The sequence below is a fragment of the Balaenoptera physalus genome, assembly GCF_965194825.1.
Source record: "Balaenoptera physalus genome assembly, chromosome: 1".
Classification (NCBI taxonomy): domain Eukaryota; kingdom Metazoa; phylum Chordata; class Mammalia; order Artiodactyla; family Balaenopteridae; genus Balaenoptera; species Balaenoptera physalus.
The window spans coordinates 179,562,070-179,575,131 of record NC_138882.1 but is presented as its reverse complement, the minus strand read 5'-3'; the positions used below and the strand labels follow the sequence as shown (position 1 = coordinate 179,575,131).

The 13,062-nt window shown below is 36.8% G+C and overlaps 1 protein-coding gene across 10 annotated transcripts in view; it reads right to left on the bottom strand.

The window, feature by feature from the left end:
• The window catches only part of USP48 (ubiquitin specific peptidase 48), a 66,428-nt gene that overhangs the window by 19,289 nt on the left and 34,077 nt on the right, over positions 1 to 13,062 (bottom strand). For all 10 annotated transcript variants that reach the window (XR_014260297.1, XM_082448623.1, XM_082448621.1 and 7 more), the window contains 4 exons: positions 9,927 to 10,124; positions 8,743 to 8,857; positions 7,689 to 7,819; positions 4,937 to 5,008 (listed from right to left, as the gene is read on the bottom strand). Coding sequence is in view for 9 of the 10 variants with exons in the window: in XM_082448623.1 (XP_082304749.1) it covers positions 4,937 to 5,008; positions 7,689 to 7,819; positions 8,743 to 8,857; positions 9,927 to 10,124 (516 nt within the window). In the remaining variant the exon portion in view is untranslated. The remainder of the gene's footprint in view (positions 1 to 4,936; positions 5,009 to 7,688; positions 7,820 to 8,742; positions 8,858 to 9,926; positions 10,125 to 13,062) is intronic.

Below are 13,062 nucleotides of genomic sequence, written 5' to 3'. Positions count from 1 at the left end.
CTGAGTGCCTAGGGCCCATGCTCCGCAACAAAAGAGGCCACCGCAATGAGAAGCCCGCGCACCGCCGCAAAGAGTAGCCCCACTTGCTGCAACTAGAGAAAACCTACACGCAGCAACGAAGATCCAATGCAGCCAAAAATAAATAAACAAATAATTTTTTAAAAAATGCTTTAAAAAATAAAATGCTATCCTCAGACACCATTAGGGAACTTATTATTTTTTTTTAAGGTTAACTGGATTATCAGGCTCCAATCTAGTACACCTTTATGGTGAAATATAATGCAGCCATAAAAAAGATTACAGTAGACTTCTATAACTGATTTAGAAAGAACTCCAAGGGACTTCCCTGGTGGCGCAGTGGTTAAGAATCCACCTGCCAAGGCAGGGGACACGGGTTTGAGCCCCGGTCCGGGAAGATCCCACATGCCGTGGAGCAACTAACCCCGTGCGCCACAACTACTGAGCCTGCGCTCTAGAGCCCGCATGCCACGAGCCCTTGCTCCGCAACAAGAGAAGCCACCACAATGAGAAGCCTGTGCACCCCATCGAAGAGTAGCTCCCACTCGCCGCAACTAGAAAAAGCCCGCGTGCAGCAACGAAGACCCAACACAGCCAAAAATAAATAAATTTTAAAAAAGGAAAGAAAGAAAGAACTCCAGGGCAATTATACTTTTTAAGTGGTTTCCCTTTTTTTTTTTTTTTTTTAAAGGGACTGTTCCTCTGTATACATATGTTATAACCCAATCTGGTTCAGAAAGGGAGAGAGAATGTAGGAAACAATAATGCAAATACACAAACACATATTTTAAACAGGATTCCATAGACTCTCGGGATACACTGCTTCTTGTTTTCATGTAAGGGTGCTTTTACTTTATGACTGGCTGTATTGTAGGATGTGCATTGCTCAGGTAATTAGAAAAGAACGCAAGTTTATTTCTAAAATCAGCAATGTATTTTAAGAAGTCACTTCACTGCAGTCAGAAATTAAATACTGCGGTCAGTATTAAATACTGCAGGTCAGTATTAAATAGAAAGTCCTCTACTCTACCCCTAGTCATGTTTCTAAATTTAGTTTCACATCATTTTAATAACTACCACGATTTAATGTATATGAATAGTTCGACCTCACAACAATGAACTTTTACTTGTGACATATGAATTTTTAGAAATTAGACTTGTATCCTGCAATATATAACATTGCTTCTTAAATCTTAAGAGAAAGCCAATAAACTAAATTCATTTTGTAAGCAACATCTCCCAATACAAGATCAAACTAGTCATGAGAGATTGAATTCACCAAACATAATTCGATAACCTAATCCCCAAAGATTCTTCTGGTAAAAACAGAAATCTAGTTAACAATGAGTTTAGATTCTGGATAAATCCCCTCCCCGACAAAATCTAGTTCAAACTCTAATACTTTGGGGGCACAGAATATCCAAAGAACTTGTAAAAAAAATAAATTAAAAAACTGCTCCGCTGCTTAGTAAACAGGTATAATAAACAAGGTAAGTTAAGGAAGATTAACCATTAAATGAATATAAAATGAAATGGATAAGAAAGCCTGATGGATAAGGAATATCTGCAGTAAATGCTAAACTCTATGATAGTAGCAAATCATATAATGGAATATATAATCCATTATTAATTCACACAAAATCCGTGATAAATATACACAGGCTTTAGAATAGAAAAATGAGAACACGGACTTCCAGATAAAAATGATGTTTTAAAACTGCATTTACTTCCAGTTCCTCCTGAAACACCATTAAACCACAGTAAGGGGACCTTTTTTAAAGATACAAAATCATGATGGATAAAAGAAAACAGATGGGACAACAGAAACAAATATTTTAGAAGCTTAAAGGTGGATGGATAAGACAAGAAAAATGAATTCTAAACTGACAAAAGAAGTAACCCGATTTACTACACTACAGAACTGGCCCCACAAATCCAGGAATTAGGGGTACCCAGAAGAGAACAGACTAAAAGACTATCTAAGAGGCAGTTAAAATTCTGAGTTGCCCCCGCTATCCACAAAAGGCAACACAAGCTTCTCTGATGATATAAAACCTAAGGCCTCCGCACTGGGGGACACAAAGCTGAGACAAGAGGTAGTGCGCTGAGATGCGGATAAGTGAATGTTTCCATACAGAATGCAGAGACTCCCAAGCCCTCCTCTCTACAGCCCTGGAAGTGACAGCCAGCTCTGCATTTTCCAGGCAAGAGAATGAAAGATCCTTATGGAGAAATCTGAGCAGTCCAAGAAGGGATAATCAAAGTGAGAATTCTCCAGTGAAACGGCCCAGCCAGGACACCCAAACAGGGAAGGTGGCGGTCCCCTGTCCTCACACATGTGCATGGCTTCCACAGAACCCCCCAAGCAATAAATGAATTAGGACCTGCACAGGGTGATGTGTCACGACGCTGTGGACAGAGATCTTAACAAGCTACCAAAAGTGGAAGGGACAAAACCTGCCTAAGAAGGGCTCTGGACTAATGGTACATTGAAAGATACAGTAAGTCCTTCAAATTTTCAAAGAAAAAGAATTTCAGACAATTGTATAACTAGGGGAAACCTATGCATTAAGTGTGGTACCCTTTAGCAAACGACTCTCACCTCTCCGTGCCTCAGTTTACTTACTCATCAGTACAATCGGTACAATAGTAATACTGACCTTTCAGGGTTGTTGTATAGATTAAATGAGTTAATATCTATACACTCAGAAAACTACTAGGCACAAGGTAAACATTTGATAAATGTCTATCATCTGTTTGCTATGACAACCATCACGACATCTCAGGAACAAGTTTTAATATAAACCTAAAGAGTGGGGTAGGTTTTAAGTGAAGTCCTGTATCCTGCACCTGTGGACATGGTACACTGACAGGTGACGTCCGCAAAAGCAAGAGTTGAGAACTATGCTTTTTAAATGCAAGATAACAAGGTACAGCAACAAAATGCCACTGAGCTGCAGATCAAGCTAGAAGATCTAAAAAAATAGCTCATATACAATTTCTGACAAGCTGAGGGGAGCAGCATAAGTCCTGAAATCACTTTCAGCTCTGCCATGCTTTCTAGTCAAAACTGTAAAACTAAAATGACAAGATGAGAGAGGTGGGCTGAGAGCAAATGTCAGTGAGTGAAGGAGGAAGACAATCTGAGTTCTGGCACTGTTTCACTCTGCTAAGCAGCACCAAGCATGAAAACTTAGTATTTTGCTACAGATTCCTCAACTCTCAAAATGGAGGCACTTATGCTATGTGCACATCTATGCTACAAATGTTTAAAAAAAAAAAAAAAATCCACATCCCAGGATGACCCTTCACCCCCACTTCCTAGTTGTGTAGCCAGTAAATGAGAATGCCACTCAGCTAGTAAACAGCAGTGAGATTGTGGCCAGAAAGATAAGCATACAAATACAACTCAAGTGACAACTACTATCACTAGCATCACCAAGGACTCTTCTTCATAAAAAACCACTGGTGTGGGGACTTCCTTGGCGGTCCAGTGGTTAACAGTCTGTGCTTCCACTGCAAGGGGCGCAGGTTTGATCCCTGGTCGAGGAACTAACATCCTGCGTGCCGCACCGCACTGGTGTGAATGAGGGAAAGGGTGAGGCATCATGTATGGGTTCATAACGAGGCAATGAAGAACTAAAATAAGGAATTTATTGGGACCAACAAGAAGTCTGAGTATTAGGCTCAGCCATACAAAAGAATGAAATAATGCCATCTGCAGCAACATGAATAGACCTAGAGATTATCATATTAAGTGAAGTCAGACAGACAAATATCATGATATCACTCATATATGGAATCTAAAAAGAAATTATACAAATGAACTTATTTATAAAACAGAAATAGACTCACAGACAGAAAACAAACTTATGGTTACCAAAGGGGATGGTGGAGGGGGAATAAATCAGGAGTTTGGGATTAGCAGATATACACTACTATATATAAAATAGACAAACAACAAGGACCTACTGTATAGCACAGGGAACTACACTCAGTATCTTATAATAACCTATAATGGAAAAGAATCTGAAAAAGAATACATATACGTATAACTGAATCAATTTGCTGTACACCTGAAACTACTACAACATAGTAATTAACTATACTTCAATTAAAAAAAAAAGAATGCTGAGTATCAGCAATACATTAGCACACAACAAGAAATGCAAACGTGTCAACAGATTCATCACTGACATCCCAGCTTCTCTGGGTCCAATTTTTCTCAGGGTGGAGTTAGAAAAAAAAAAGAGTGATTGGGGAACTTATACAGTAGAAGACTTTGAGAAGTAGACACCTTTTTGGCTTTCAGAGGGCTGACAGAATGGCAAACCATGTGTCATATATAAGGAGTCCCTCTCAAAAAAAAAGTTATTTCAAATGAGCACTCACTAAAACCAAATAAATACATAAACAAATATTCAGGATTAATAAGGATTTAGAAATTATTATTAAGAATATATAGTATACAGTAGCTAAGAAACTAAACCAGAAATAGCCCTAAGAAGAAGAATATACAAATGCTGTTTTCAAAGTGTTCAAATTTGGACAAAGACACAGACACATAAATGGGAAATAACTGAAATTCTTCTCCTTCAAGCTCAGAAAACCCTTCAATGTGACAAGTGACAATAAGTTTCTTCCCTAAAATATGGGGAAATTCTATTATTTTAAACTTTTTTTGCGAGGAGAGAGGGAAATGTGTGAGAGGCATTGGCTTGAAAGTAGGCAGTAGAAGCTAACAGTTGAAAAGGGCAAGAGAATAGAAACATTAGGATCATGAACAGTTTAGAAAACCAGTTGCTCTACCATGGCTGCCATATTAGGGCCTGAACTCTTGAGTGTAAAATATTTAACAAAATATATATGATATGCTAAAGTAAGGCTAACAACAGAAGTTTTACATTATCTAGCTTACCATGTGGGCACAGAATGTCTTCATTAAAATTTAATTCTTCCTCCTCCTCTTTTCTTTCTTCCTTTGATTCATCTAATCAAAAGAAATACAGATAATAACTCTTCTACTGTTGTATTTAAATTTCAAAGTAGCAAAGATACTACTCTACACAATTTCAAACACAGAAAACTTTAAAACATTTTAAAAATTAGACCCAAGTGATTCGACACAGTCCTGCTAAGAAGTGTTTCATTTCTTTCCCTTAAAGGAAAGAAAAATTTCTGAATGGCAGTTTTGCTTTTCAAAGATTGGGGTTATGCAAGAAAATATGCATTCTTTTCAAACTGAAAAACAGTTTACATATCCTTCCATTAATTCTAGTCAAGGTATTCAGAATACTGTGCCATAAACCAGGATAATCATCTACATGTCATGTCACTTTCACCCATCGACTCTTTAGGGAAGAACAAAACTTTAGAAGGCTAATGAAATAAGGATTTAACATTTCATGTCAAACATATATAATTAAAACTTTCCTTTTCCTATTAACAGTTCTCTTTCAATATCTGCTTTTCCTACTTGTCTACACTGTGACACTTGCCAGTTTGTACTTGTGTATACCAGTGAACAGGATCAAATAAAAGAAGTCCTAAGTAGCAGGAGATTAGAATAGTTATTCATGGATTTTCCAGGTTAAGCACATAACAGACTTTTAATACACTTAATATACATAAAGAATATTTACTAATCATTAAAAAGCTCAAGCAGAGAAATGGGCAAAGGAAAGACATGACCAGATAACTCTGTCTCCTGCCTGTTTCTCTGTGTCTCTCTCTCTGTCACACAATGTGAAAATTAGGCAAAGAAGTAGGTACAAGGACACATTTACTGCATCTGTGCTTACATACTAATTGTAAAAAACTGAAATAGGTTAAATAAATATATATTCATGCAATGAAATGTAGCTGCTAAATTTTTAAAAACTGTTTTGGTAAAGGATGATGCACAACTGTGCCAATAACAAGCACCATTATAAAAAGCCACTGTTTACAGTGATTATACCTGGTGGAAAGGCTTTCAGGTTTTACTTTGTTACTTCTACTCTGCTTCAAACTTTTAAAATCTTTGAATGGAGGAAGGGGGAGAAGAGGAGCATTTTACTCTGAAAGCAACATGAAAAATATTTTTAAGCTAGGACACTGAGGCATTTTCTATTATGGCATCCAACTTTCCTTAAAATGAAGGGTCGCTGGAATCTAAAATATGACACAAATCAACCTATCTATGAAACAGAAACAGAATCGGGGACATAGAGAAGAACAGACTGGTGGTTGGGGTGGTGGTGGTGGCATGCACTGGGGCTTTGGGGTGAGCAGATGCAAACTGGTATATACAGAACGGATAAACAACAAGGTCCTGCTGCAGAGCACTGGGAACTATAGTCAATATACTGGGATAAACCATAATGGAAGAGAATATATATATGTATAACTTAGTCACTGTGCTGTAATTAACACAACATTGTAAGTCAACTATACTTCAGTTTAAAAAAAAAAAAGGGCCACTGATATGTAAACAGGCTTAAAAGAGCACAAAATATTTAACATACTGGGTCACATGTCACACTAAAAGTATGTTTTTAATCTTTCTTTTTAGTGAGGTGGTTGATGTACAATATTAAATAAGTTTCAGGTATAGTGATTCACAATTTGTAAAGGTTATATTCCATATATAGCTATTATAATATATTGGCTATATTTAAAATATCTTTTTTAAATGATAGAATAAAATTGAAACAAATGTTAAGTTCATGAAGTATACAGCACAACAAAATACTTTAGCCAAAAGAAAAAAATACTCTTCAAATTTGAAAATGTTTAAAAAAAAAAATCACAGTTTAAAATTATTAGTGGCTCTGGTGTTTTTACATTCTCAAAAATAAAGCAGTGATATGGGAAGATCCACATCAAATAAAATGATACAAATGTTCAAATGCAGAAAATACAGAATATTTCAGTAAAAAGGTTAAGAATATTAAAATAATAAAATATATGTATGTAAGTACTAATATTTGGAGATAAAATTAAGTGAAATAATTGCTTATGGATCATTAATTGTATCTGAATTAGTAAACTGATCAAACTACTGATTTCTATTTTAAATCTAAAAGGTTTTAATGTTTTAATTTCCCATAATCTTATAAAATACTGATTACAAAATTGAATTGAGTGGTTGACTTACATTAATATAATTTCCTATTTAAAAGCATCGCTTAGAAAACTCAGAAGAATTTATAAGTAAAAAGCTATTCAAAACCTGCTTTTTCTCCTGGATGAAAAATGCAGAAGTTCAAGCACAGTTAACTTGATGAAGTCAGCCTGTTGGCGTGGCTAATAATCTATAACCAAAATGTACTGAGCTAACAACATACTATGCAATTTGCAGCAGACTTGCCTTTCTTAAAAATTTCAGCTGGAGCAAAATTAAAAGTAATTTTGCTTGGGATTAACTAGAGAGACCCTAAGCCCAAAGCAGGTCATAAGGAATGCCTTATGCCATAAGGAATGCCTCTCGTGAGCTGTTGAGCCCTTGCTCACTTTCAATAGCTTATAAGTCTTTTTATCTGTTCTGAGACATTTTTGAGAGCTTTAGGCTTCAAAAAAATTGTCTTAGAAATGACGTGGATGGGAATCAAAACAGTTTTACTACAAACAAATGCTTACAGTTTTGTGGTATGATTCACAACCATCTACATACAGGTTTTAAATATTACCTTTATTCAAGGTGTTGCCATTCATTTTCCCACTGCTTTGGTCTGCATCGCCATCTTGCTCATCCAGCTGTTCAAGAGCTAGCTGGCGCCAACTGCGTAAGGAGGATTTCCCTACCCAAAATCCATCATTGCTGTGGAGAAGAGAGAGAATGTAAAATCATGCAAGTAACATTTCCTAATGTCCTTCTCCCTTCTTTCCTTGTAAAGGCCACAACTAAACTGAATTAAAATGTTCAGTATTTGCTGCTGTGCACACAATTTTTTTTTACGTATTTCCTCATTTTGGCCATTTTTACTCCTCACTATTAAATTGCATGTATAGAAAATACTTTGCTTCCATCCTAAATCTTACCCTGCTCCTCCTAACCCTCATTTAAATTTATGCCAATCACACCAAACAACTAGCCACTTTCCTTCACTTGATTACTACTCAAAACTGCATATAGCTGACCCTTCAAATGCACATATAGGCACTCACATATATATACACAAACACATTTAGGGTACTCAGTAGGCTGTTTGTGGAATGACCCAAAACAGTGAACTAGATTGATATTTCTCTGGGAAATATACAACTTAAATTAAACCCAAACATCATAAATGCCACCTGAGTCCAGAGGTGCTCTACAGAGTGCGGCTCAACAAACTCCAAGAAGCCTGGATGTTCCTGACAAGGATGCACCACTGGGTACCCTTGGTTAACAAACTTGCTTCAGCCTCTCTAAAGGGGACACCCCAGGCCTGCTAGAATGGTTTTCCAACATAAGTATTCCACAATTCCATGTCAGAACACAGGCGAGAACCTTGCCTTGGCTTCTTTAGGCCTCAGATGCATATCTCTGCTTCCACCTTTCTAATAGACGGAATATAGCCACAGGGGCTGTGCCTTAGCTCTCTTTATCTTTGCCACAGCAGCAATCACCACAAAATTTACTCTGCTGTGGCCAACCACTCATCACTCTTCTTTCTTCCAAAGATCCCAAGTCCCTATTATCCACAAATAATAAGCTACTTGGTTTTTTAGCTTATCAAACAATATACACTGTGAACATACCCCTTTACTGTTGCTTTGAGCAGATTATTTACAGTTTTATAATCTTCATTTAGTTGGTTCTTCAGACGCAACACACGACAACGTTCTACCACGCATTCCTTACACAGGGCTTTCACTGAGACAGAGAAAACGAAAGGGAAGAGTGTATTCACATACAGATTTCCTGTTAAGAAAATGTTTTCAGCACTTCATAAAACAATGAAGAATTTTAACCCAAAGTCACAAATTTTGACAATACAGCAAATTGGTATACGTCCTAAATTATTTTGGCAACATAAATATCAAGACAGCAATAGTGTTATCCTGCATAAAGAAAGAACTATAGGATACAAAATGTTATAATAGGCTATAACTATCTATGCCAGAAAGTACATTTTACAAGATTTAGATGCAAATTTTGCAAGACCACCATCAAATGATGGAGGCTGTAAAGGAGGGGAGGGTAATCAATATATCTGACAACTATAAATGTAATGTTAATTGTTTAAGACCTTCGTGTGGGGCTTCCCTGGTGGTGCAGTGGTTGAGAATCCGCCTGCCAATGCAGGGGACACGGGTTCGTTCCCCGGTCCGGGAAGATCCCACATGCCACAGAGCAACTAAGCTCGTGTGCCACAACTGCTGAGCCTGTGCTCTAGAGCCCGTGAGCCACAACTACTGAGCCCGCGTGCCGCAACTACTGAAGCCCACGCGCCTAGAGCTCATGCTCCACAATGAGAGAAGCCACTGCAATGAGAAGCCCGCGCACCACAACGAAGACTAGCCCCCGCTCGCCGCGAACTAGAGAAAGCCCACGTGCAGCAACAAAGACCCAACACAGCCAAAAATAAATAAATAAAATAAATTAAAAAAAAAAAGACCTTCGTGTGGGTATCAACCAGACCAATACTTTGAAGAGTATTGTACAAAATAACAAAACACTACTAGATGGCTTTCTCAAATGTATCCTATTTTGTCTGTTTTATGAGAAAAAACACACAAAACTGAATAAGCAGTTTCTTTTCTAACATTATAAATATACCATGTATGACGCTGCTTAACTTTTACTTGATTTAGCAAATCATTTTTGCAAAGTGCAAGGAATATGAGGTCTAAGCACAGTCTGGGTCAAATGATCATAAAGATCATATAATGCAGGCTTATTGCATTACTCTTTTTTAAGCAGATAAGACATCTCGAATTACCAGTTAGTCTTGGTCCCCCTCCGTATCTACTATAGAAAATGTCAGCCGCATATTCAGATATTCTCTTCATAATCGATATTTTATCGGGATGAAGCTTGTCGTGGGAACACAGGCAAGCGTGATTATCAATAGGCTTGGTGGGCGTCGATTCATCCAACCACTTCTGCAGCCACTCCAGAGAGACAAATTCATAGGGCTCTGAGGAAGAAAGCAAGGGAAAGAGCCTATGTATTCTTACAGCTTTTTGACTAAGCGATACATTCATTTTCCTCAAGACAATGCAAACTCTTTCCAAGGTTAGCAGAATCAAAAGAATCATTGTTCAAGGAAGACGTTTCATGAGTACAGCACAAAGCTCCGTTTAACTAGCACTCATCTGAGTTCAAGGAGCTGTGCACGGGAGGGACGAGTCTGCACGGTGCCCTATAAGATCGGCTGGTATTATTAACCACATTCTACAAAAGAGGTTTCCACAGAGAGAAGTGTCTTGCTTGATAGCACAGCAGAGCTCTGATAAGGACACTTGGTGACTACAAGCCACACTCCAGGCCAGCTCGCAAATCACATAACCTCACCCCCATAACGATTTTCATCAACACTTGTCATCGATGTGTGATAATACAACTGAAAGTTAAAACGAGGAGTCTGACTAGGTTCTAAGTTAAAAATTAACCTCATCAGCTATAACCGCACTTCCACAAGGCCGTTTAAACCACTGAATTTTTCTTCACCCAAGATGATACTGATGTTGATTAAAAGGTAGTTGATTTCCCCATCCAAATCCATATCACAATCAATTCATTACATTATTATGTATTTCAAGAAATTAAGCTATTTTAAGCAACTTCTAGGATGAAGTGCACTAGAATCGAATATATCAATTCTGAAGTTGCAAAAATTAAAAGGTACAACCAAACACCTCAGAGTGTGTTTTAATTTGGGAAAACAGAGCCCCAGAGTTCTGTAAAAGCCAAAATTAAAGATAAAGGGCCAGCTTTGATTACTTACAAAGATCTCCAGTGAGTCCCAGCATAAAACATAGAAGAAAACATACAGAGGTTGAATTTATATATTTGTATTATGATACTACTTCTGATGAGATCTGAGGGATAGACAATTCAACTCAAAGCCCATTTTGACCAATTTTACACTTCCCTGAGATTTACAAGTCTAAAAACTAACTTCCATTTTAAGTTTAGCATAAAACATTTCAATTTTGACAAAAACAAAATCCAGAACTGTTGGATCCCTTATTTGTGCTAAAACTGTACATCATAAACTGAGACTCCTAACTGATTGGTCAGCTCTGATGCAGCTGCAGAGGAAGAGCTCGTGACTACAAGTTGAGACCAAGTTCTGCCACCAAGAAACTGAACTTGAGCAAGTCACTTGAACTCTCTATGCTTCAGATCTTTTATTTGTAAAATGAAGGTAATAATACCTGCCTTCTACCTACCTCACAGGGATGTTGTTGAATGTAAAAGATAAGATATGTGAAGCATTTTGAGCTTTTTTGGAAGAAAAGAGATATAGAAAAGTTAATCATATATTCACACAATATATAAATGTGGAGACCTTAGGATTCAGCATAGGTTAACATGGTTGTGGCATTTTACAATGTATAATGGTATGGAATGATCCCTATCCCAGAGAGCAAAATAGAAGTCTTAGCATAGCTAATCTTTTCCCAAGGAGAGTCCCATAGGTTAAAACTTTTAGTAATATCAAGGCTATTGATGTAAGATATGAAGATTAGAAAAATTTTGAAGGAGCTGTATCAATTTCTACCAAGGGCTTCCCTAACAATCGGGGTCTAGCACAAGTCTCAATAATTAAAGTAGATTCTGCTTGTGGAAGGTTTTTACACTACAGATGTTTCTGCACTAGAGAGAGACGCCTGGCAGGTTCTCACAGATGTTCTCCATTATTGTGGTGCCAAAGGCATGGATAATCAACTAACAAACAGGAGTAAGAACTCTATTAAGTTGGGATAACAAACAAACTGTATAAATAATCTCAGCATCTGACAAAGCGGGAAAGCAAGTGTTAAAATATTTACCAAAGGGAAACGTATACTATGGTTCAAAGTTATTTATATATAGTTTTAAATGCCTGGATTTTGAATAGGAATTTGTTTTGGAAAGTTATAAAGTCTAGAAAGATCATGGCATGAAAAATATTTGAAACTTACCTAAAGATAATTTAGGATTATTTAGAGATAATTTATTTCAACTTAAATAAGAAGGGCCAAAAGGTTTCAGGTCCCCAGTGAGGTTTATATTTTAGGATAAATGACCCTTCTTTTAATATGTTCACAAAGGTTAAGATTTAGAAAAAACATAACAAGACTTTGATTGGCAGCACAAAACCATGGTCATTAGCTTTGAGATCTGACAATATTTTAGGAAAACATGGACTTACTACCATATAAGGTTACTATAAATGGGAAAAAATTATAAAGCTCATAATTGGTAAGAGTACTGATAACATATATACATATTCGAAGAACACAAGCACTGGTTCTTATAGACGGAATGAAAACAGGCAAGAGGAGCACAGTGTAAACTTGACACATAACATCTTTGGAGCATGCAGTTTTAAAGAGTAATTCAAAACAGCATTTTAGTTTATAGACCCAGTAAGTTGCTTTCTTTTGTCCAGTGAATACAGGAAACCATGAATAAGGTTCAGAAAACAAATTTCTAGGTACCAACTCCTTTGAATAAATTTAGAGATTTGAATTACATGTTCATTTCCAAATTGTTTCCAATCAAACTGAGGTCGGTCTAATTCTTTAGGATAATCCCAACCCTTGAAACAGAGTGAGAGTAACAGGTTACAAAGAAAGGTCAGAATCAAATTACGGTATAGTTTAGACAGAACTTTTGAGAGATATTCTTACAGATGTAGCAATTTATATTCATCTTTTGCTTAAAGTAATACCAGTAATGGAAAATTGAGATATCAAAAAGACAAAACCACAAGTACAATTATGCTTGAGTATTTATTTTCTAAAATTAGCAAAACTGCCTCTTTTTAAAGTAGGAGTTGGGTATGGGGAATTGCCTATGAAATGACAGAAAACATTATTACAAATGGCATAACAGCCTTAAGGAGTTGAGGTTTCCTTTTTGAG